General features: G+C 40.1%; 2 protein-coding genes across 2 annotated transcripts; one reads left to right on the top strand and one right to left on the bottom strand.

Moving 5' to 3' along the window:
* Window positions 1–929: 929 nt before the first annotated feature.
* Window positions 930–24,465, top strand: LOC122672637 (NAD(P)H-quinone oxidoreductase subunit S, chloroplastic). The gene is made up of 3 exons (XM_043870098.1): window positions 930–942; window positions 14,693–15,452; window positions 24,455–24,465. The coding sequence occupies exon 2, from the start codon at window positions 14,727–14,729 to the stop codon at window positions 15,450–15,452; it is 726 nt and encodes a 241-aa protein (XP_043726033.1). The 5' UTR covers window positions 930–942; window positions 14,693–14,726; the 3' UTR covers window positions 24,455–24,465.
* Window positions 18,677–19,495, bottom strand: LOC122672638 (germin-like protein 5-1). Its single transcript, XM_043870099.1, has 2 exons — window positions 19,393–19,495; window positions 18,677–19,228 (listed from the first exon to the last, which is right to left on the bottom strand). Exons 1-2 carry the CDS (start codon window positions 19,493–19,495, stop codon window positions 18,684–18,686), a joined length of 648 nt encoding a protein of 215 aa, XP_043726034.1. The 3' UTR covers window positions 18,677–18,683.
* Window positions 24,466–24,815: the final 350 nt, after the last annotated feature.

Raw genomic sequence — 24,815 nt, 5'->3', positions numbered from 1 at the left:
AAACCATACATGGTGAGCAATGTACATTCGTCATGATTTAAGATGTATATAACGATAACCATGGTGATGATAACTATACCCAAGATAGACACATGGAGCTGACCGTGGATCTATTTTATGACTATTGTACGGTTTGAAAAATGAAAAACAGAGACACCCAAATACTTTGAGACAACTGTCCGTATTTGAAAATCCATATTCGATCCGCGATCGTATCCATTTAGGAGATCTGAATCTGTTCGTAAACTAAGCAAATACGAATTTGATAATTCCCCTATCTGACTGATTATTATTCGATTCGTTTAGCATTCTGACGGAAAAAAAATGCCAGAAATATATCTTTGTGTCTGTCTATCCGATTAAGTTTTTTTTTTTTTTTTTTAAATTTTTAAAATTTTTAAAATTTTATTAATTTTATAAATTAAGATAATGTGATTCTTTTTTTAAATTTTCTATTGGTTTATATATATTTATGCATTGTAATATATGGAATCACATATTTATTAAAATAAATACAAGATAAAGTAGAAAACATGAGAAAATCACAGACTAAGAAGAGTAGAAGAAAAGGTAGTTGCTAAACTCTCAAGTTTCAGCCCTAAATCTCATCAACAAAACGGTAAAGATGTCAAGGAATAGGATATATCCGAATCTGTCAGAAAACTAATAGGATATTATCTGAATCCGTCCGAATATAATTTGATACGAATATGATAATGACACTATCCGTCAGAATTCAATCTGTTTACATCCTTACTTAGAATGTCCGATCATACTCTTGCAAGAATATGGATTCCTGGCATTTGATGATAGATGGATATGCAACAAGAGGGTTAGTAGAGGATGGATTGTAGTTGTTTGAATAGATGCAGAAATTGGCATTGAATCAGGGTACATGGGGGAGGGGAGTGTTGCGGGAGTCGCATCAGGAGAGAGAGAGACAATCCCTCCCATCTAGGCTTATAAAGGGATTAGATACGGATCGGATGTGATCGGATCCAAATATTCCTTGGCCAAATATGGATACCTCTAAACGGATTTGGATGGATTCAGATGCAAATCCAATTCAGATTTTTGAAACTATCCGTTAACAGCTCTACCTTGTGTAACTCGGACCTTCCTCCCCCTAGCGGATGCAATTCACTCTCAACTCATATCTCTTAGATCATGATTCTCTTTTCCTCATATTCTAAAACTTGTTGAATCTTCAAAAACCCTCAAGGTATCTCTAAACGAATACGGATGTCCCTAAACGGATACGGATGTGGATCGAATTCGGATTTTCGATTATCTATTTACAGCGCTTCCCCTCCAACTAGAAAAGTATTTGAAAAGATTAAAAAAGGTATAATGAAGTGAATTGCTTCACTCTCTATAATGACGTATAGAAGGACCCAAAAAAGGAAAAAACAAAACATAGAATAAGATTAATTCCTATACTGCTTAATGGCCTCATCCTCGCACAGTCGCACCAGAATTACATTACACATCTACGATTACTACTCTTTCTTTAAGATTGCTTCAATATCCAAAATGCTACCTTCGTCTGAAATTTTTTATTTCCAATCCACCCAATACTATTCGGATAAAAATCCTCCGCACTGCGGTGGCAGTGCGGCCTTCATAGGATGCCACGTGGTGATAGGCAATTGTGTGATTGAAAAATCCCTAGATGAAATACCCATAGCAATGACCCGGTTGAGGTTTTACCCGCCCGAACACTAGAGAGAAATCGTGTTGAAGAGGAGAACAGGGCTTTAATGGAAAATAAAATGCAACCCGTCTCTCAAGTTCGATGAGAAGGTCTCAATTGATTCCAGGCTCAATGGGCTTCGTGGTGTTCTCTATGCAATGAGAAACGTGAGCTCACTTCTTCTGATGATCTTGCTCTGCAGATTGGTGTCTTGTTGGTCAGAATTAAACTTCAAAAGACGAGGATACGAGGGCTGCTTGTTATTTGGATCGGCTTTCATGGTGTCCATGGCAAGGTTGCAGCAGAGAGTCGCAACTGAGATCAATCGGATCGATGGGCGACCTGGGATCCTTCTGTATGAATTCAGGAGGGCAAGGGTAGCCATGGATGAGGTGAGAGCAGAACTGGAGAGGATGGCTACCCAGGGAAGGCTTGGAGAGTGAATCTGAAGTAGGATTCAGTGAAAGGGTGGAGACCTTGAAGGGTTGTTGTGGGGTGTTGAGATCTGGAGTTGAAAGCATCATTGTCGTCCCTCTCTCTCTCTCCCCACTATAAATGCAATCCACCCCTTCGTCTTTGATGCCAGGAAAAATTCCTCCACCCTCTCTCTCAATGAGAGGGTCCTTGAAGGGTTGTTTTGGGATCTTTATACCCTGCAATTCCATGTCTGGTCCAGTTCCCTAGTGTCTATAATAAGAGAGGTGTGGACCCCACCCGGGCAAAGTGTTTGAGGAGGGGTGGAATGGTCATTGTGTCCCTCCTTGTTAGGGGCACTAGGAGAATTGGACTGGGCAGGGAATTGCAGGGCATAAAGATCTTTATCCCCTTCAATTCCTTGCCTAGTCCAGTTCCATAGTCCTTGTAATAAGAGGGGGTTGAACCCCGAATTCTTATCGTATGTGGTTCCCTGACCGGTGCGGTTCCCTAGTGCCTCTCACAAGAGGAGGGTGGATCCCATTCGGGCAGAGTACGTGTTCGATTAAGTGCCCCGAGTGGGTCTCACCCCCCTCTTGTGAGAGGCACTAGGGAACCGCACCGGTCAGAGAACCGTAGACGATAATGGTTTGGTGGACCCCACCCGAGTAGAGTATTCGGGCAGGGGTGGATTAGTCATTGCATCCCCCCTTATTAGGGGTACTAGAGGAACTGGACTGGACAGGGAATTGCAGGGGATAAAGATCCATTGATCACTAATACATCCATTCTCTTTCCTTCGTCTCATTATCTTTATAGACACTCCAAGAAATGACTAAAGAATTCAAAGAGCCAGATGTGTTTTGGCTAGAGCAATCACACTGGAAAGAAAATCGGCTTTACCGAGCATTTTTCAAGACGTGAACGTCAATCCATCCGGGATGGTTGTCAACATCAACAACAACATGGTTTGTGTGATTACACTTTCATTAAAACAAAAAAAACAACAGCAACACTTATAATAAAAAAAAAAAGAAGGGAAATTTACATCTATCACCCCTGGGTTTGAAACAATTACGTCCACTACCCCATAAAAGAAGTAGAGCTACTGATTCCTAAAGATGATCCAGATCACCAACAAAAGGATGGGGGCTAAAAACAAGGGGAAGCCATAAAATTTGTGAATTTTTATCATCTACGGTTCCCCTGTCCGGTATGGTTCCTGAGTGCCTCTAATAAAAGGGGATGGATCCTTGCTTGGTGGAAATTCTTTTGGAAAATTCAGATTCATCCAAAATTTAAGTTCTTCTTCTGGCGTTTGCTAAGTGCAGGAATTCCTACCAAGGCCACTCTATCAAAATGGATCCAGATTGACCCTTCCTGTGCTCAGTGTGGAAATGGTGTTGAATCTCCATGGCACCTTTTCCTATCTTGTGATTGCGTTAAACACATCTGGGCGGCAAGACCATTGGGGTTAAGAATTGACTCTTTGGATTTTGACAATCTGAAACTTTTCTGTTTGTGTTTTTATCTTCAGCTCAGGTCGGATAAACAAATGGTTTCTTGGTTTTTTAGTGTGTTTATTATAACTTGTTATTACATCTGGTTAGCTAGAAACAAAGTGGTGATTGGCTCAGAGAAGGTCGATCCAATGTGGATAATGAAATATATTCACAAATGGATCTCGGATCAAAACTTATTCCCCCCCCCTCTTTTTCATCCCTGGATGTAATAGATCATAATGAAGTGGTCTCTCTTAACATTTCTTCTTTTAACTTACCTATGCTCAATTTTCCTATTTTAATCTGTGCAGGACACAATTTATCTGGACTAAGTGTCGCAGGATGGTCCTTTATCATTTTGATAGATGGCAGACTTAAGTTTTTTGCTGTAGGGAATATTCCAAATTCGAAAGCTTTAGCCTCACTTCTTTTTGCGATCTGTAAAGGAATCAACCATGCTGCCTGCATTGGTTTGAAGATTAAAGAAGTTTGGTGTGATAACAAGTTGATCACTGATATTCTTACATCTCCAATCAAATGCCCATGGTCATGGAACTTTTTCAAAGACTTACTATATATATCTGACCTAACTCAGGATGTATATTTTACAAATGCTGGCGATAATTTTTGTCTAGCTATAGCTACGAATTTGGCTAGAAATGCCTGCCACAAAAACTCTGTAAGTTCCAATATAATGCTTTTGGTTTCCATTAAAAAAAACAAAAAAAGGGGGTGGATCCCACCCAGGTAGTGTGTTCGGTCAAGGGGTGGAATGATCATTTCAGCCCCCCTATAAGAGGAACCGCACAACCTTACCGGTACCTCAGGAAATAAAGGTCCAAAATTTATGGGCACTTTCTTAAATTTGCCGGAAACAAAATTCTTCAAACTCAACAGGTCTGTAGAAATTTAGGTAGGCTTTGGATCTTCATAAGGTACACAAGGCCACCAGGTCGTTACAGCACCCTCGTCTTCAAGAGAAATGCTCTTGGCATACAATTGTTTCCTGATCTGATCACAAACCAGAATCGGTGGAAAGTTTTAGATTTAGATACATAAACTAAAACTGAAGTCAGTATTGGAATAAAAAATCACAAGACATCTATAGCCGATTCAAATGGAATGCCTGAAATTTGAGATTAGTTTTTATAAAAAGAAAAAGAAATAGGGTTTCGATCGTTTGCTGCAATAGATGGAGATGGGAAGAAGAAGGGAAAGAGATGCTGTGGAATGGTTTCAGCTATTGGCAAATCGAAGATGGGGTTTGGTTTGGGGGACTTCGGTCATGGGAAAAGAAAAGGTGGAGAAGAAGGGAGAGGAAGACGGTTCCCTCTTTGGTTCTTTCCCTGACTTAAGGAGTGCCGCCATTGTGTTTCAGGGTTTTCTTCAACTGTGAGCACCGCTACCAATCAATTGGAGGAGGAGCAAGAAGAAGAAGAAGAAGAATAAGAGGAAGGCCTAAATGGTCATGTCAAATGGACACAGGGTTAGTTTGGGGATTAAAAATATTACTATGGTAGGAGTATGTTTGTAAGGGTATTATGGATTTTTAGATTATATTTGAGTGATGACATCATCACTTAACTGTTCTCATCTATCGGTAGAGGTACGTTTGTCAGAATCTTTTAAAATACATGGGACGTTTATAAAATAGATGAAATTCCAAGGATGATAAACGTAATTGTTTGAAATCCTAGGGTTGGTAAAGATAAATTTCTCAAAATAAAAAACATCAACTGTTGAACACATAGTGCAGATGGTAGTGACTGTGTGTTGGTTGTCATTGTTGTCAACACAGTGCATGTGTGTTGTTGTGGTCAACACAATGCATCTTGGTGCGATTGGCCTTCGAGCGATTCGAGCGCATCTAGTTGAGTAGACATGCTTATGGCGGTGCAGGCAGTGACTGGATAGTGTCCCCACCATCCCCAATAGTTCTTACAGTGTTTGCAATGGAAGTGATATCATTACAGGGGTTTGACAGTGTATACAGAGATCCCATAGTGTTTGGGAGTCATATAGGGGCATTTATGTCATTTTAGGCATGGACAGCATTCAGGGGCATTTATGTAATTTTAAAGAGTACAAATGGCCCAGTCAGGTGACAGAGAGCATCCAATAGTATGTTGGTGATTTAGTCAGTCACAAAGATCAGTGGGGGTGTTGAAACAACTCACAGGGGCATTTTGGTCATTTTGACAATGATGTGACATGTTGGCAATGATGCTAGAGCATCCGGGGATTATGTGGCAGCATAAGATTGTTCAATGCTGTGTTTGGAAGCCTTAAACAGCCTTGGATGAAGGCTAGGTGTATTAAGAATGTTGATTTTATAGGTTTCTGCACTGGTAGCACGTTCGTTGGCATTTTTGGAGTGTATAATGACAGAACTTGACAAAACATTCTACATGAAAAAGTTAGTTCGTCGAGTCTTCTTTCCATCGGTTCAAAGGGTTCTTCAATCCAAGTCAGACGAGGGAGTTATGAATTTTCTCGTATGGGTGCACAGTATAGAAACAAATCTAGAATTTTTTGGATTTCATCTCATGCTCTCGGTCAGCATTATAGATTCATTTTTGGACTCAGAGGTTTATTTTGCAAATATATATAAGTGCTGTCTACAATGATATAATTGAGTGAAACAAGAAAGGTCTTTCTAAAATTATCAAAAGTTAAAGAGATTTCAAAAAGTGGAGTCATGAGTGGCTTTTTTAAAAAGGTTCTATAAAGTCTTTGATTCCTTTCTAGAGCTTTTGATTGACTCTTCAAAAAGCATTTTGGAATCCGTGCAATTCACTTTCTACCTTTTGGGAAGTTTTTTTAATCAATGCTAGATTGAAGATTTCCTTTTTGGAAATCCCATTGGCCCATCTAAAAAGGGCTATTTTGACATTTACATGGTTTCTTGTTAAAAGTAGAGAGATGTGGTCTTCTTCTCCGTAGAGAGAGCCATAGAACCGTGGAAAGCTACAGAATAGAAGAGAAGAAAAAAAAAGGAGAAAAAAAGAAAAAAAGAGGGTTTTTCCATTTTAGAAGAAAAAGGGCAACCAAAAGAAAATGGAATGATCTCATCTCTCTCAAGGTTTGATTTTGGAAATAGAAGGCTCTTTGGATTGCACCAAAGCTTATTCTCAATGGGTTGGAGCCCTAAATAGCACCTCTCTTCGTGGTTGCCACCAAGGAAGAAAGGGGAAAAGAGAAGAAGCAAGAAGAAGGAGAAAGGAAGAAGGAAGGAAGGAAGAAAGAAAGAAGAAGGAAAGAAAAAGAGAAGAGAGTGCAAAGAAGTTGAAGCTCAATCTCAGATTCGGTGGAGTAAAGAAAGAAGAAAGGAAAGGGAAAAAGAAAAGAAAAGAAAGAGAAAAGGAAAAGAAAGGAAAAGAAAGGAAAAGAAAAGAAAAGAAAGGAGAAGGGAAGAAGAAAGTGGTTTCCCACACTGCCAGGAACCACTCCAGAGCATCAGTGATTTAGCACACTTGAAGATTCTAGTTCTCCATCAAATTGGGAGAAGTTGAAGATTCCAATGAGCTACTAGAGTTACCAGGCTCGATGTACGGATACCAGGAATCAGAGACACTACATGGTTGTGAGAATTTCTATCTCTTGACTTTGTAATTTTTGTATTTCGGTATTCATTGTATATGCTAGCAGTAGGGATGTATGTTGAAACCTATGCTAGATGTGCTTGACATTGTAGGGCATTCATATAAGCCCAAGTATTTTTGTTGAGTTATTCAGTTGCATCTGGACACAATGTTGGTTACCAGTGGGTGCTGGGAAAACCATTGGGGGTAACACCCTTGTCTCTATACTTAGGGATAGAAGCAGGTTAGATGTCCTGAGTCATAGGTGTGACTAAAATATCATCTACCGTGGGTGCGGCCTCTCAGTTTTATGCTGTGAAAATTAGTGATGAGTAGATACTGAGGTCCAAGTGACCATTACTTCATGCACGTAGGCAAACTGCCGATGCATGTATTTCTTTGTGTTGTGGATGATTGCTTGCCTTTGTTAGAAGTGCTTTTCTGCAGGATGGGTGTACACACCTGGTGGAGCCTTTGACAATCAAGTTGGAGTGTGTATGTGTATAAGTATGCCATCAGTGAGGTGCTCCAGCTGTGATTGAGTCAGTGTGCTTAAGTGAGGGATCTCCAATGACATTGCAGCTCTTGGCCGCACTTTGTTTAGCAGCTCTTGGTAGTAGTATCAGTGACTGTGGTTGTATGAGATTGAGTCAGGATTGCTATTAGAGTGTACTTGTGTGGCTGTGTGTCTTTTGAGAAGACTGTGTGGGTGGTTGTGGTGAGTGTTAAAGATCTCAACAGGTGAATTAGGAGTGAAACTGTTGAGGAAAAAGATTTTTAGAGTCCACTGATTCAGCCCCCCTCTCAGTGGCCATCACTGTTCAACAATTGGTATCAGAGCAAGGTCCCTGCAGTTAGCTTCAGCAGCTTAAGGTGATCTTGGTAGTGATGGTAGCAGTTGATTGCCTCGGACATCCCAGATTTTTTGATTCAGGAGCACCTATCTTCTATGGTGTAGATTATGTTTTCTGGAGATGCAGGATGGACTCATATTTTGGAGCTAAAGGAGGTTATGATGTGCATCAGGTAGTCAAGAAGGGCTATGGAAAGTTAAAGAAAGAAAAAAGATTTGATTCCAAAGCCAAAACTCTTATACTTGATGGATTGAGTGATGACATTAAAGTTAAGGTTAGTGGATGTACATCCTCCAAGTCTATGTGGGATAGACTTCAGAGCTTATATGGTGGTGAACCATACAGAGCAGTTGCACAGTCAGCTAGTGATGAGTCAGCATCAGAGGCAGCTAGCAAATCATCAGGAGAGTGTTATTCTATTCATTCAGAGACAGAGGTGGATAGGCCAGTGTGCATGATTTCTGATGAGAGAGAGAGCATGGCGGTTCAGAGTTTACATGAGGACTCTGATGATGAGGTAGATGATACTGAGATTGATTGGTGAGGAGAGCTGACATCTGCTCTCAGTGAGTTGAGACTGGAGAGGGATAGACATCAGGAGATCTCCAGAGATCTCATAGATGCTAGAGAGACCATCCAGTCCTTGAGAGCATAGCTGAGAGAGTCCTCAATTATAGTTGAGGAGCTGGAGGCTCAGGTCATCAGGAGGGATGACATGTACATCAGTCTGGAGGTGGAGACTACTACATTGAAGTCACAGTTGGCAGAGCTTGAGACTAACAGATGTGTCTACTGTAGACAGTCAGAGTGTGACAGCACAGTCCTGAGATCATTACTGGAGACATCAGTACAGGAGTTGTGTGATAGTCAGCTTGAGGAGAGATGCAGAGGACTTCAGGTAGAAGTCACGGCCTTACAGACACAGTTGTAGGAGCTACAGAGTAGTTAGACATCCATCCCATCTGTGGTTATAGATATTGATAGACAGCCAGCTCAGTCTGATGATTGTCAGAGACCACCCATCATTAGTTCTGATTCTATTGCAGAGCAGGGTGAGTCATCTAGCAGAGCTGTAGAGATAGACTTGAGCAGACCACAAAGACTGAGCACTGGCACAGCTCAGAGTAGGATACAACAGAGAGCTCAGAGGAGACAGAGACAGAGAGAGCAGAGGCACATGCAGATGAGACCTCCAGTACACCAGGCACAGTGTGGAGGTAGTCCTCAGCAGAGGCAGATCAGAGGGACACAAACTAGAGGTACCACCCAACAGATACAGAGGAGAGGTACAGAGTTCAGAGGTAGAGGCCAGCAGAGGCAAGGCAGACATGGTGACACAGGGAGATATAGTATATTATATCAAAGATTGGCTGAGCATGGCAGGCTTGGTAGATTTCCCTAGCAAAGGCAGATGGTTCCTACCAGATGGTAGAAAGTACCACCCAGTTGGCACAGGCAGCCCCCAGTGAGGCAGTCACATTTTTATGGGTATTGTCACAGGTGCAATGGGTATGGACACGGGAGTACAGAGTGCACTCAGAGCGCAGGATCCATTAGCTATGGAGGGAGGACTCCCATAGCACCACTAGGCAGACAGGCAGTGGAGTGCCTCAGATGTCACCAGCTTGGACATTGGGCCAAGCACTGCAGGACAGTTATCTCCCCTCATCTTGCTCAGTGACAGAGAGATTATTTACACTCCAGAACCAGGAAACCTAAAAGAGGTTCTAGGAGGCAGCAGATGAGTAGGCAGCATCAGTCACAGTCTAGTGACCATTCTCAGATGGCCTTGTGTAGTACATGGAGAGTCAGAGATACACAGAGGACACAAGCATCAACTAGACAGATCGGACAGAGGGCCAGGACAGTTGTGGACAGAGTCTGGAGACAGAAGACAGATGTCAGTTCAGCAATTGTTCAGGCAAGCTTCAGAGAGAGTAGACCATCAGTTGGGAAGGCAATAAAGAGGTCAGTTGGTTCGGTTGGGCACAGACAGAGATACAGAGTAGTGACTGAGCAGAGAGATAGGCAGCAGAGCAGGAGAGCTTCTGAGAAGAAGCCCAGATAGAAGACCAAGGCAATTGGTCAGAGAGTTTGGAGAGAGAGGCACACTGAGGTGTGTGCAGCTACACTCACCACCCTCACACTACTCAGCTTAGGTGTGGGAGTGGGCACACCTCCCAAGCACTAGGTGCACTTAGGTGCACAAGAGAGGGGGAGCTTACTAGATGTTCATTAGTGCCCCCAAACAAGACTCAGATTATAGCAGTAGAGTTCCTGTAGTAGTGCTTGGATTGGAGACATCAGTTAACACACAGTGTAGTTCTCGACAGTGTTGTTGCATTTGATGGATATGACAGTCATCGGATGAGTAGTTTCAGGATAGTCAGAGGACAGAGCAGTTAGTAGTGATGTCAAAGGTTTGCAGTTGATGAGTGTGGCAACCAACAGTCAGTTTTATGTGCATCAGTATGGGTCAGAGTTTCAGTTGGTATCACTTTCAGAGACAGTTGTCAGAGTGCAGTTCTTCAGTGAGTATAGTGATTGTCTAACTTGGGCAGAGTTGGATGTTTCAGCACCGGTGATAGGGGGAGTGATATGTTGGTTTGACTAAATGCAGAGGTTTATGTTGGACAGCTGGTGATGGTGTTGCAGTTGTGAGCTGCAGTTCATTTTAGTTGTGTGTATCCACTTTGGACAACACTTGATCTGTTGAGTAGTGCTGGGTGGCTATGAGTTTGAGGTGAGCAATTGAATTTTCAACTCATAGGATAGGGAAGATGCGTATGGGCACTCCTATGTAGTTTGAGAATTCACACCTGTAGGATAGGAAGATGTGGTGGACACTCCTATAGGTGCTTGTATCCCACACTGGGAGAGATTGTTTAGGTGAGGTGATTGTCAGAGGCAGCAGATGGATATAAGGATTATTTTTTTTTTTTTTGCTACTTTTAGTTTGGACTCATGTGGAGTCAGATGGATTTCTTTGGTACTGAGGCCAAAGATGGTGTTCTCAGATATACAGGAGATAGAGACACTAGTTGGGCACAGAGATATCCCAAGCAAGGGGAGTATTTTCAAGCAGTTGTGCTCAGTAACATGGAGTAGAGATTGGACTTAGGGGGAGTCGATGGTGGAGAGAGTCTCTAATGAAGGTGGAAGGCAGTCCACTTCACCCCTTTGCAATTATTGTCAAGGGGGAGAGAGAGAGACTCATGAGCATGGATGACTTTTGATGATATTCTGCTCATGATGTATTGACAACAATTCCAAAGGGGGAGATTGTTGAACACACAGTTCAGATGGCAGTGACTGTGTGTTGTCAACACAGTGCATGTGTGTTGTTGTGGTCAACACAATGCATCTTGGTGCAGTTACAGCGCTTAGGCCAGTTCAGGAAGCATTCTGGTTGAATAGACATGCTTATGGTAATGCAGGTAGTGACTGGATAGTGTCCCTACCATCCCTAGTAGTTCTTACAGTGTTCACAATGGCAATGATATCATTATAGGGGTTTGGCAGTGTATACAGAGGTCCCATAGTGTTTGGGAGTCATCCAGAGGCATTTCTGTCATTTTAAGTATGGACAGCATTCAGGGGCATTTATATAATTTTGAAGAGTATAAATGGCCTAGCCAGGTGACAGAGAGCATCCAGTAGTATGTTGGTGATTTAGTCAGTCACAAAGGTCAGTGGGGGTGTTGATACAACTCACAGGGGCATTTTGGTCATTTTGACAGTGATGTGACATATTGGCAATGATGCTGGAGCATCCGGGGATTATGTGGCAGCATAAGATTGTTCAGTGCTGTGTTTGAAAGCCTTAAACAGCCTTGGATGAAGGCTAGGTGTATTAAGAATGTTGATTTTATAGGTTTCTGCACTGGTAGCACGTTCATCAGAATTTTTGGAGGGTATACTGATAGAACTTGGAGGAACATTCTACATGAAAAATTTAGTTCGTCGAGTCTTCTTTCTATTGGTTCAAACGGTTTGTCAATCCGAAATCAGACGAGGGAGTTATGAATTTTCTCGTATGGGTGCACAGTATAGAAGCAAATCTGAAATTTTTAGATTTCATCTCATGCTCTCGGTCAGCATTACAGATTCATTTTTGGTTTCAAGGGTTTATTTTGTAAATATATATAAGTACTGTCTACAATGATATAATTAAGTGAAACAAGAAGGGTCTTTTTGAAATTATCAAAAGTTAAAGAGATTTCAAAAAGTGGAGTCATGAGTGGCTTTTTGAAAAAGGTTGTATAAAGTCTTTGGTTCCTTTCTAGAGCTTTTGATTGGCTCTTCAAAAAGCACTTTGGAATCCGTGCAAGTCACTCTACCTTTGGGAAGTTTTTTTAATCAATGCTAGATTGAAGATTCCCTTTTTGAAAATCCCATTGGCCCATCTAAAAAGGGCTATTTTGACCTTTACATGGTCTCTTGTTAAAAGTAGAGGGAGGTGGTCTTCTTCTCCATGGAGAGAATCATAGAACCGTGGAGAGCTGCAGAATAGAAAAGAAGAAAAAAAGAAAAAAAAGAGGGTTTTTCCATTTTAGAAGAAAAAGGGCAACCAAAAGAAAATGGAATGATCTCATCTCTCTCAAGCTTTGATTTTGAAAATAGAAGGCTCTTTGGATTGCACCAAAGCTTATCCTCAATGGGTTGGAGCCCTAAATAGCACCTCTCTTCGTGGTTGCAGCCAAGGAAGAAAGGGGAAAAGAGAAAAGGAAGAAGAAGGAGAAAGGAAGAAGAAGGAAGGAAGGAAGAAAGAAGAATGGAAGAAAAAGAGAAGAAAATCCAAAGAAGTTGAAGTTCAATCTCAGATTCGGTGGAATAAAGAAAGAAGAAAGGAAAGGGAAAAAGAAAAGAAAAGAAAGAGAAAAGGAAGAGAAAGGAAAAGAAAGGAAAAGAAAAGAAAAGAAAGGAGAAGGGAAGAAGAAAGTGGTTTCCCACATTGCCAGGAACCACTCCAAAGCATCAGTGATTTAGCACACTTGAAGATTCCAGTTCTCCATCAAATTGGGAGAAGTTGAAGATTCCAGTGAGCTACCAGAGTTGCCAGGCTCGATCTACGGATACCAGGAATCAGAGACACTACATGCTTGTGAGAATTTTTATCTCTTGACTTTGTAATTTTTGTATTTCGGTATTCATTGTATATGCTAGCAGTAGGGATGCATGTTGAGACCTATGCTAGATGTGCTTAACATTGTAGGGCATTCATATAAGCCCAAGTATTTTTGTTGAGTTATTTAGTTGCATCTGGACACAGTGTTGGTTACCAGTGGGTGTTGGGGAAACCATTGGGGGTAACAACCTTGTCTCTATACTTAGGGATAGAAGCACGTCAGATGTCCTAAGTCATAGGTGTGACTAAAACATCATCTGGCGTGGGTGCAGCCTCTCAGTTTTATGCTGTGAAAATTAGTGATGAGTAGATGCTGAGGTCCAAGTGACCATTACTCCGTGCACGTAGGCAAACTGTCGATGCACGTATTTCGTTGTGTTGTGGATGATTGCTTGCCTTTGTTAGAAGTGCTTTTCTGCAGGATGGGTGTACATACCTGGTAGAGCCTTTGACAGTCAGACTGGGGTGTGTATGTGTATATGTATGCCATTAGTGAGGTCCTCCAATTGTGATTGGGTCAGTGTGCTTGAGTGAGAGATTTCCAACAGTTGACATAGCAGCTCTTGGCAACACTTTGTTTAGCAGCTCTTGGTAGTAGTATCAGTGACTGTGGTTGTATGAGACTGAGTCAGGATTGCTATTAGAGTGTGCTTGTGTGGCTGCGTGTCTTTTGAGAAGACTGTGTGGGTGGTTTTGGTGAATGTTAAAGATCTCAACAGGTGAACTGGGAGTGAAACTGTTGAGGGAACAGATTTTTAGAGTCCACTGATTCACCCCCCCTCTCAGTGGCCATCACTGTTCAACATCAACAACAACAACTCTATTGTTGCTCAACATAATTCGCGTCAACTGCTGAAGAAGAAGATTAAGTCATCTCATTCAATTCTCTTTCGGTTAACATCCCTTGCAACTTGAACCAACAGAGTAATCATAACAATTTGTCATTGCATTACTCGGATTCTAGAGTAATGGATTCTAATGGCTTTCTCTATTTGTATTGGCAATGGCGAAGAGGGAAGAAGTCGAGAGAGAGAAGAAGGAAGAAGATGTCGTCGGTAACCGGAGATTGCATTACCACTACACCGCAAGATGTTGCATTGCGGAGGATTTTTATTCATACCTCAGGTATGCAAGGATTTTAATCTTCTCCAATTCCCTAAAAGTGTGTAGTGTGATAGTACTAGGAGAAATGAAGACGCCTGGCAGCTCTAACATCCAATGGTTCCTGCTCAATATTTCCTCTCAAGCGGGTGGCTCTAAGGGGGGAGGCGGGGTCGAACTCAACTACGCTGTTCCCTGGGGGTAATTGGAGAGAATTATTTTCCTACAAAGGTTTTGACTGTGACATAATCTGCTGTTCTGATGGCTTCAAGAATAATTTTAGAAAGAGTATTTTGTTTTTTTGTTTTTTTACACACAACGAAGAAGTCCGAAGGTTGGAGTTCGACACTGATACCTTGATACACGTGAGAGTGCGAGAGTGTGAGGTGTGGAGTCCGAGAACTCATGATCCATCTGCATCTGTGACTTTGTGTGGAATCTGCGTCTGCATCTATGGCTCTCCTCAGCCTTCAAAGCCTCCGAATCCCAACTTCTTTGGAATCTCAGTTTCTTGGTGAAGCCCGTTTCAGTCTCATCAATTCTCCTTACAGACAATCTTCCAGAATTCCGAAAGCGCCCTCTACCTCCCTTAATCTAAAACGCACAGCCAAATTAAACCTCTCGGAAGTCATGGGGGGCAGAGGACTCTGCAATGGAGAGCGTGGCCTTCAACTAGAGCTCCAGAGAACGGTTGAAATTCCAGAAACTACAGGTACGTCTTCCTCATCTTCTACTGGTACTGTTGTGTCGTCGTTTGAAGTTGCAGAAAATGCTTTCGAGAAGGAGTTATTGGGCCTTACCGGGGGATTCCCTGGAGGTGAGAAGGGATTGAAGAGCTTCATTGAAAAACAACCTCCAAGAAATTGGGATTCTGGTTCTGACCCTTCGATTCCGATTCCGATTCCGAGCACAAAATCGAAACCGCCAGAATTGCCCCTCTTGATGCCCGGTATGATCGCCATCGTGAAGAACCCAAAAAACCCATTTTACATGTATTGTGGGATCGTGCAGAGAATTACAGACGGCAAGGCCGGGGTTCTCTTTGAAGGTGGGAACTGGGATAAGCTTATCACTTTCCGCCTCGATGAGCTCCAACGGAGGGAGAAGGGTCCTCCCATGGTCAATCCTAAGTCCGCTGTCCTTGAGTCTATGCTTCTTCCAAAGGAATCATCATCATAAGTTCATGATTCATGATCTCTATGGTAACGGGAATTCTTTTCCTGAGTCTTCTGTTCTCTGTTTCTTTAATTTTGTCAACTAGACACTACCGAAATTATAGTGGTTTCTCTTTTGCATTATCGATCAGACATGTAATGTACAATTTGGATCCTCTACTGCCGAGCTACCCAGCAGGACCGTGCTGTCTAGACATAGTGAGGCGTGCAATGACCGCCTCACCCCTGCCCGAGCACCTTGCCCGAGTTGGGGTAAGGCGGTCATTGTGCGCCTCACCATATTTAGGCAGCAGGGTCCTGCCGGGCAACTCGGCAATAGACGATCTGGATCCGGGAATGACTGCCTTGCTATGTCTTGGCAGTAGGATCCTATCGGGCAGCTCGGCAGTAGAGGATCAGAGTCCAACATGACCACAATTTATCAATGTAACCAAGGTTTTATAACTCGGAATCAGGACCAGAATCGGTCAGGGAGGACTCTCGATCCGAATTGGCCTACATCCGTCTAATAATAGGGAATCTAAGCTATGTTATGAAAAAAAAAATCGAATTGGTTTAGAAATTGAGAATCGGCCTATGAATCGGTCCAAGTCAAAATGGATTATGAAGAAAATGAAAAAGAATTGATCGATCCAATTCCGATTTAGGAAGCAACGATTCAGAGAGGTGGAAATCGGGATCGATGTTAGTCGATTCCAATCCGAATCCAATTCTTAAAACCATGAATGTAACTTCTTGGTTTCTGTATTAAAATGATGCTGTAACAATGGAATTCTTTCTTTTCTTTGGTTAAAACTCCAGTAGAATATGACTCACCAACTAAATCAAAATGACTATCTTTATCTTCAACTTTAATACATCCTCATATGGGATTTTCTTATTGGCAACTTCAAGATGTCAAATAATTTGTAATTTTATTACAATTTTTTATTTCTTCAGTGAGGGTAATGGTTTCATTTCATATTTGTATTCCAAAGAAAGATAAGACAATGTTACTTTTTAATAATTACATAATGATGTATCATTTTTAATTTATTTTTGAAAACCCTTATACCCTGTATGTTAAATAACTTTTGGAATAAGGCAAAAGACATCTAAAAGAAGCTGGCAAATTCTAAATACTCCCATCATCATAAATATAATATAATTGATTTTTACCAAAGTTTTCATGCATAGATGTGTATCTTGAATGGTCAAGGCTTCAACCGCAGCAAGAATCGGGTATTCCTATCAAACGGTTAAAGTGTGACTGTATATGAACATGGACTTCTCGGTTTTTTTTTTGTTCGAAGGGGTTGGGGTGAGGGCGATTGTACTGCTATATGTGTTGAGTCTTGCTAGTTATAACCTGAATAGGGAAGAAAAAAATGTGTATGCATCTGAATGTATGCGTAGTTGAAAATGAAGTAGCACTTACTCATTGTTATGCTAGTCGACTCTATTTACGTTGATTGGTTTCAATGAAAAAAAAAAACCGTAAAATCCAAGAAATAATTTTGGGAGTGATTTTTCTAGATGTCTCATGCACAACGTAATCGGGAAACAAGCACCTAGCTAGCCTTGCCACATGGTCAATCACAATATATATAATCTAATGGTGCTAAAATTTTGTTAGTGGTGTTCCCAAGGTCTTCAGCTCACTTATCAAATTTCTGCTCAGTATCAAATAAAGCATTGAAAAATCCATGGCTTTCACAATTGAGAGGTTGTATATATGCCAATACATGGATGGAAATAGGGTTGCATTAAGGTTGGGTTGAGTCGGATTTTTTTAAACTTCAGCCCAATCCTGAGTTCCCTTAATTGGACCTAGGCCCGACTTGATTTAGGGCCCGAAAAATCCAACCCTAATCCACCCTTAGGGCTAGACAGAGATGACCTTGATTGGCGCTAACCATGGGAATGGGGAAGATAGACACAAAGGTTGGGCCTAGGGGTGTCAATACTAAGCTCGCATTGGTAGGACAGACCTCTCCCGACCAATGAAAGCCCGAAACAAGCCCGAGACATTAACTAAACATATCGGTCACGGTGCAAGTGAATGGACTAACGGGCACCTGACCAAGCCCGACACGTTTAAGCTCGTTCATGGACCATTTGTTTTACCCCCACTTACCCCATAAATATCCTATATATACTCTTTTTTAATCGTATTGATGAATTTATCATCTTACATTACGTAAACTACAAATAAAGGACTATGGGCTAAATAAAAACACAGAATTGATAACTGTATATTATTGCACTATGAAGTTGATATACCAAAAATAAACGAAACACATAATCAAGGTCATTTATATTGTTCGAAATACGTATCATCACCTATATGTCCATTAAGATTGAGGGCCATAGAACTCAAAATAAATTTGAGATTTACTTATGGATGTCAATTAGCTCAGTGAGGAACATTCTCTCAAGTAAGTTCTTGTTTCATTACAAAGAATTGAATATATCTGATCTTTAACCGTTAAAAACACAAATATATATATATATATATATATATATATATATATATATATATATATATAATAGTAATTGGAAAAATTGAGGGATTAAATAGTACTTAATTAATTACTGTGTGATAGATATATTGGAGACTACGATATCGTCATATGAGAAGCAAAACCCGGTGGGAATCTTAATCATAAGTAGTTTTAATTTAATTAAAGAAAAGAGATTTCTGTCCGGGACTTTTGCAGCCTGCACGTAAACACATAGGGCCGAAATAGTCACCATTTCCCAATGAAATGCATAAAAGGCGCCCCACTTGATGCCTTTGCGCACTCTCCCATTGATCCCACGTGCTCAATAGCCATGCTCGGGGACAGAAAAACACTTCCCTTTTAATTAATATTGGAGGAACGGCACTTTCACCAATTTTATCCGATCTATCCTTTCGTATCAATGACGACTGACGATGCATGGTTTCTGGCCACATGGGTTCTTTCTATGATCAGTTTTTAATTTCCGATAGCAACGTCTATTATCCAACAGGGACGCAGGCAGGAAGGTCAAGTTATGTATTTACTCAAAGGGAATGGAGAATAGCTAGTTAGAATCCAATCAGAAATTCCTTTTATTCAAATATTTTTTTTAATTTATTACTCAATACTCCCAAAAGACAAAATACACAACCACACACACATCAGGATAGTGATGATGAGCAAGTGAGTGAGAGAGAGAGAGAGAGATCTGGATAGAGATAAATAACTACCCCACACTATTACTATTACTACTACTTCTTGGGGGTGAGCTTGGACCTGATCATTTTAACCTCCTTGCTACCGATCTGGAAGGCCTTGGTAAGAACATCATCAGAGACGGAAGGAGAGGAAGTGAAGAGGGTGAAAGCGGTGTTCTGTGTCCCTGGCAGCTGGCTATTGAAAGCCGATAACGCTACTGCTGGGACATCTGCGTTGTTCTTCTGGAAATGGATGAGTCCCCTTGGGTAGAGGACGATGCCACCCTTCGTTAGGGTGTGATTGATGAACACGTTGCCTGTGGTGAAGAACCCAACCTCCAATTCACCCTCAAGGACGGTCAGCAGCTCCGTCGCCCTCGGGTGGGAATGCGGTGGGTTCATCCCTCCCGGTGCATAGTCGATCCGAGCCATGGAAACTCCCTGCGTGTTCAGCGCTGCCCACTTCTGCACGTTGGCCGGCGTCACCAGCGATCCCATGGTGTTGTTGGTCATCCCTGCCTTCACAAGTCCGTCGAAGACGAAGTCAGCCGCGGTCACATTCTCAGCGTTCTTGCATGCATACCCATTCGCCTTCATATCTGTAATTAATTAATCAATTAATTAAAATTAGTAGTAGTAGTAGTAGAAGTAGAAATAGTAGTAGTAGTAGTAGTGTAAAACTATTTGTAACCTCGATTGCTCATGAAAATAACAACGTAGGGAAGGGATAAAGATAAATGATAAATGACCGATGGATTATTACCAGAAGTGAGATCCGCTACGCAGATGTCCTGAAGCGTGTCCGGATCGGCATAAGTGCCAGAGAACATAGCGCATAGGACAAAGAGTGCGACAATAATCGCCATCCTCAACCTCCTTAATTAATGCTGGAAGAAAAGCAAAACCCCGCACACGATCCAAGAGAGAGAAGGCCTGGAATATGGATGGATGGAAGAGGAAAATTAAGGTGTATTTATAATTTTAGGAGGCAGAGGTTTTGAAGCTTCAGTAGGAGGATTGCTATTGAGGGATGAAAATTATAAAAAGCAAAAAAAAAAACAAAGGATAGAGAAAGGGGGGAGGAGCTTGGCCAGTGGCCACCGTAGATGGTCCGTGGCAGAGAGAGATAGAGAGATAAATTAATAAAGGTAGGTAGAACTCAAAAAAAAACTAAAAACAAAGCTATAGTTATAGCATCGAATCTAAAGGGAAGCACATCTTAATTGTTGGAATAGAAAACAATAGAATCATATTAAAAATAAATAAAATAAAAAAGAGGATGGTTCATTCACCATCCTAGGGTTCACCAACCCTTTCTAGGGTTTTTGTATATTCCAAAATACCCTCCTAATATCTATTCCCACCCTCTCCCGCTCTGAGGTGAATGGGATCTCATTCATAGTTGGTGGAAGGAAACTCAGTAATACAAAAAAAAAAAAAAAAAAAAAACCCTAAAGTGAGAAATAATTAAAAATAGAAGAAAAACAAATAGAAAAAGTTGCATGCCCCTTTCCTCCTATTTTCACATCGCGATTTAAAATTAAAACAGATTTTTAGAGCAATTTTGGAAGTTTACATTTATTTTATTAATACATGGCATATCTATTAACCAACTTTGGGGATTGATTAAATCTTTTCAAAATGGAAAGTAACGGATATAAAACAAATTTGAAACCGACTTATCTTGTAATTTCTGTTCTTATCTATTAGAACTAAAAAATTGATATAATAAATATATATGTATATATATATGGCAAGACATCATTGTCTGGTCGTATAAAGTCTGCACCAGTATGGGGTTAGAGGTGTCAAAATTGAAACTAAACCAGGTAAATCGGTCCAAATCGAACCAAAATGGTCCAAACAGAATCGCACCTATGTCGTATTGGTCGTTGTCTGGTCATATACAGCTTCCACCATCACGGGGTTAGGGGTGTCAAAATTGAGACTAAACCAGGTAAATCGACCCAAATTGAACCGAAATGATCTGGACCGAACCACACCTATGTCTTATTGGACAGATTTCGGATTGGAAAATTACAACCCGAAAACTAAAAGAACTCGACACCGAAACCAAAACCAAGCAACAGTAAGTATATATATATATATATATATATATATATATATATATATATGGCATAAAGGTCATTGGACGTTCGTGGAAATAGCTTCGGAATGCGTTTTTGAAATCTCACCGTCCAATTTAAATGGTTAATTATGAGCTGTCCATTATGTGTTATAAGTTTTGTATTTGTCAGTCTAACAATCTAACTATAGATCGATGTATACTGGGAACCGGCTGTAATTTGAAAGCCAACTTATTTTTTCAATGAGGACAAATCCATAAATTTCACAGTTGAAGTTGTTTACCGGAGCTGAACGATATTGCAAAACGTCATATACCGTAATGGCGTGAAAGGGTAGAAGAGGGTTTTACACTATTCATCATCTTTGCTACCTCTTGATCTTCGTTTTACATTATTCACATTCTTTACTACCTCTTGATCATCATTTTACATTATTCACCTTCACGCACAGACCTCTGGCATCTCCTTTGCTCTCCATTGTTTCCTCGTTCTACTCTGGCATCTTACTTGCAGGCGCAGACCTCCGTCATCTCCTTTGCGTGAACATTTTTTCATCGTTCTATCCATTTTGACATTCTTCACCACCGACGCAATATCAAGCAACCCATTTACAGAGGTTAGTATGTGGTACAAATTTTCCTAGTTTATATTAATTAATGAGTTTTATTCCCCTTGTTTTATGGGCATTGCAACTTCAGTTAAATAGGGATAGTTAAATAAACAGTATTTAAATTATGGGAAAGATAACGCTATCTGGTCACGTGTGATGCATGGCCCCTGCACCCAGACACAGGGCCTCATGAAATGACCATCGTGCTCTCAAGGATTTTGCCTTTTCATGGGGGCACGATGGTCATTTCACGCGGCCTTGTATCTAGGTAACACAAGTCCGTGCACCGCATGCGGCTATTATTTTGAGACATTTGATTGGCATCATGATTGCAATTTTTTGAGTTTTTTTTTTTTGTTTTTTTTTTTTTTTTGTTTTCAGTAATCTTATAAACAATTTAAGTTAGAATACAAATAGTTTTTTTGAGTACCTAAAAAATAAAAAATAAGAAACAAATTAATAAATATATCAAATTATCAAATAGATTAATGAAGATGGATATGCTCAATTATAGTGGCATCATACGTGCTTAGAGGAAGAGAGAAGTTTCAGTAAATTCACTTGAACTGCAAACTCTCCATTATTATTAGATTTGAGGGTTGGAAATCAGAATGACAAATGGTGTCTTTTTTTAATTCGCAAAAGTATTACTATATTCCATGCTTGATCTTTTAGGGTGTGTATGGCAACGTTTTTGTTCCAAATTACCGTTTTTGAGTCAGAAATAATTTTTTGTATTTCCATTATTTTGGAATACTTTTGTACCAACAAATGTTATATGGTAAAACTGGAAAAAAAAAAAGAAGTATTTCTATCACTACAAAAGAACATAAACACGTATGGATTGCATATTAACAGAAGTATATCTACTATTCTGTGGTAAAAGTGGTGGTGAAGGTGGGGTGGCGGTGGCAGCAGCAGCAACGATGGTTGTGATGGTGGTGGTGATGGTGACGGTGGTAGTGGTGGCTATGGAGGTAATGGTGGTAGGGGTGGGGTGGGGTTGTGATTCATTTATATAAAGTCCTTCATTGTACATATTTTTGCTTTAAGTTTTTTTTTTTTTTGATATCTTTCTTTTTTCCTGTTGTTAGCTTCTTTTAGTTGTTTCTCAAAATTGTTCTTCTCATTACTTATACATTGAAATATGAAAAGCCAAACAGGCCTACGAAGAAAGAAAGAAAGAAAGAAAGAAAGAAAAATCATCCATCCCAAGTTCCAACACTAAACTACTCATAGCAAACAAACGCAATTTTAGATTTTCTAAAGCGTCATATATATATATGCTTAACCCTATTACATAAAACTAAAAGGGGACAGTTTTCCTTCACAACGCATGAGGATCAATGGCCATAAAACTCTACCCTCTACTAACCAATGGTCCAAATTATCCCCACTATTGCACGATACCCTCCAATATGGTTTTGGAGAGTGAATGAGAAGGGGATCTCAGTTTTAGATTTTGTTGCGGCTTACGATTTATCCATTGTAAACACTTACTTTGAAAGATAGATGAGCATTTAGTTTCTTTCAAAAGTGGGCAGTATAGTAACAAAATGGATTTCTTCCTAACTAAACAGTCCAATAGATTGTTATGTAAGGATTCTAAGGTTATACCAAGAGAGAGCCTAATCACACAACATCGATTATTGGTCATGGGTATGTGTCTGTCTACGCATAATCATATATAAGAAATGTGAACTTATTTGCCCTAGGATAAGGTGGTGAAACTTTAAAGAAGATACATTGAAATCATTTACTGATAAAGCGGTCAAACATGGAAAGTGGGATTTTGAGGGAGACACTGATACAATGTGGACGAGATAACTTCTTGTATTAAGAAGGTTACTAAAGATGTCCTAGGGGAATCGAAAGGAAAACGACATTCCCATAGGGAGACTTGGTGGTGAGATGATCAAGTTCAAGCAGCTAATAAGACTAAGAAAGCTAGTTTCAAAACATGACAAAGAACTAAGGATTTAAAGGATCTACTAAAGGTGCAAGTTTGGCCCTATAGACCCGAACCCGGCCTGGCCCACCCTGAGCCCAAAGAAGGCCTGGGCTGAGATACCCTGTCCTTGAGGTCGAGTCAGGGTTGGAAATTTCTAAGTTAGAGTCGACCAGGGTTGAGGGTCGGGCTCTGTTTTAAGTTATATTATAGAATATATATAGTGATATATAACATATATATATAATTTTTTAAACGTCACGCAAATTTTGTTATATAACATATTATATATGAATACAATAAGTGACATAGTATATTTTATTACAATGTTATTTTATGTAAAATTGATAAATTTTACATAAGTTAAGGTCAAGTCGGGTCGGACCTAGGCCCAACTAAAGGGATTTAGGGTTGGTCTATGTTTTTATAAAGCCCGGCCCAACCTGGCCCTATTGCAATCCTAGGATCTACAATTGTATAAATTTTTCAGAAATGAACCTAAGAAGATTGTGGAAAAGTTTAAAGAAGAAATATCAAGATTTTTATAACAAACTGAGCACAAAGGAAAGGGAAAAATTATCTATAAGATACTTATAATGAGGGAAAGGAATAGCAGAGGTTTCAACCATGTTAAATGTATTAAAAGTGAAGATGATAAAGTATTAATAAGTGATGAGGATATTAAGGAGAGATAGAAAGTTTATTTCGGTACCGGGTCTTTTTAAACTAGTTGGGTTCGGTTTGTGCCTATTTTCTTATCTTTCTCTTTTCAACTACATAAAATATTTCATTAGCCCCACACTTAAAAAGGAGATCAATAGAACAAGCATTGTTACAAATCAATTTTCCTATTTTCATAACCTCATATTCATTAATTTGTAACAATTTATCTTACAACCATATATTTGCTCACTAATATTGAAATCAATTCAATGATTCATAACCTTATACTCATTATTTTCTTATCGGTTTCATTCAGTTTGGTTTTTGGTTTGTTATCGGTCGGTCCAGTGTGGTCCGATTTTCAACCGGTCCCGTCATACCCCAGTCCAAAACCAATCCAATAAGGATCGGTTCGGTTCAGTCTCGGGTTTTTTTGGTCGGTCTTAACGGTTCGGGCTAGGTTTTGACACCCTTAATTTCAACCATATTAAATGTATTAAAAGTGAAGATGATAAAGTAATAATAAGTGATGAGGATATTAAGGAGAGATAGAAAGTTTATTTCTATAGCCTACTAAATGAAAACACTTAGTAATAGTACGTATCCCAGAAGATTGCATTACCCATCAAGATACCACATGTCATAGATATATGCAAAAAATTAGGATGTCTAAAGAAAAAGAAGCTTTTAAGGAGGATGAAAGTAGGTAAGATATAGGGCCCAAATGAGGTCCCAATAGAACTGTGAAGAGCTTAGGAATATGTGGTTTATCTTGGATAACCAAATTGTTTAATAAGATTATGAGCACAAGGAAAAATGTAAAATGAATGGAGGAGAAGCATTGTGCATGGTTCCGATTTACAACAATTAAAGGTGAT

This window comes from Telopea speciosissima, chromosome 8, assembly GCF_018873765.1.
Source record: "Telopea speciosissima isolate NSW1024214 ecotype Mountain lineage chromosome 8, Tspe_v1, whole genome shotgun sequence".
Lineage (NCBI taxonomy): Eukaryota > Viridiplantae > Streptophyta > Magnoliopsida > Proteales > Proteaceae > Telopea > Telopea speciosissima.
This window is presented reverse-complemented; position numbering and strand designations above follow the sequence as displayed.

Coding starts and splice junctions, on each gene's coding strand:
- LOC122672637 (XM_043870098.1), top strand. CDS start 14,727: ATGGCTCTCCTCAGCCTTCAAAGCCTCCGAATCCCAACTTCTTTGGAA.
- LOC122672638 (XM_043870099.1), bottom strand. CDS start 19,495: ATGGCGATTATTGTCGCACTCTTTGTCCTATGCGCTATGTTCTCTGGC. Junction 19,229..19,392: donor CGTAGCGGATCTCACTTCTG/GTAATAATCCAT, acceptor AATTAATTACAG/ATATGAAGGCGAATGGGTAT.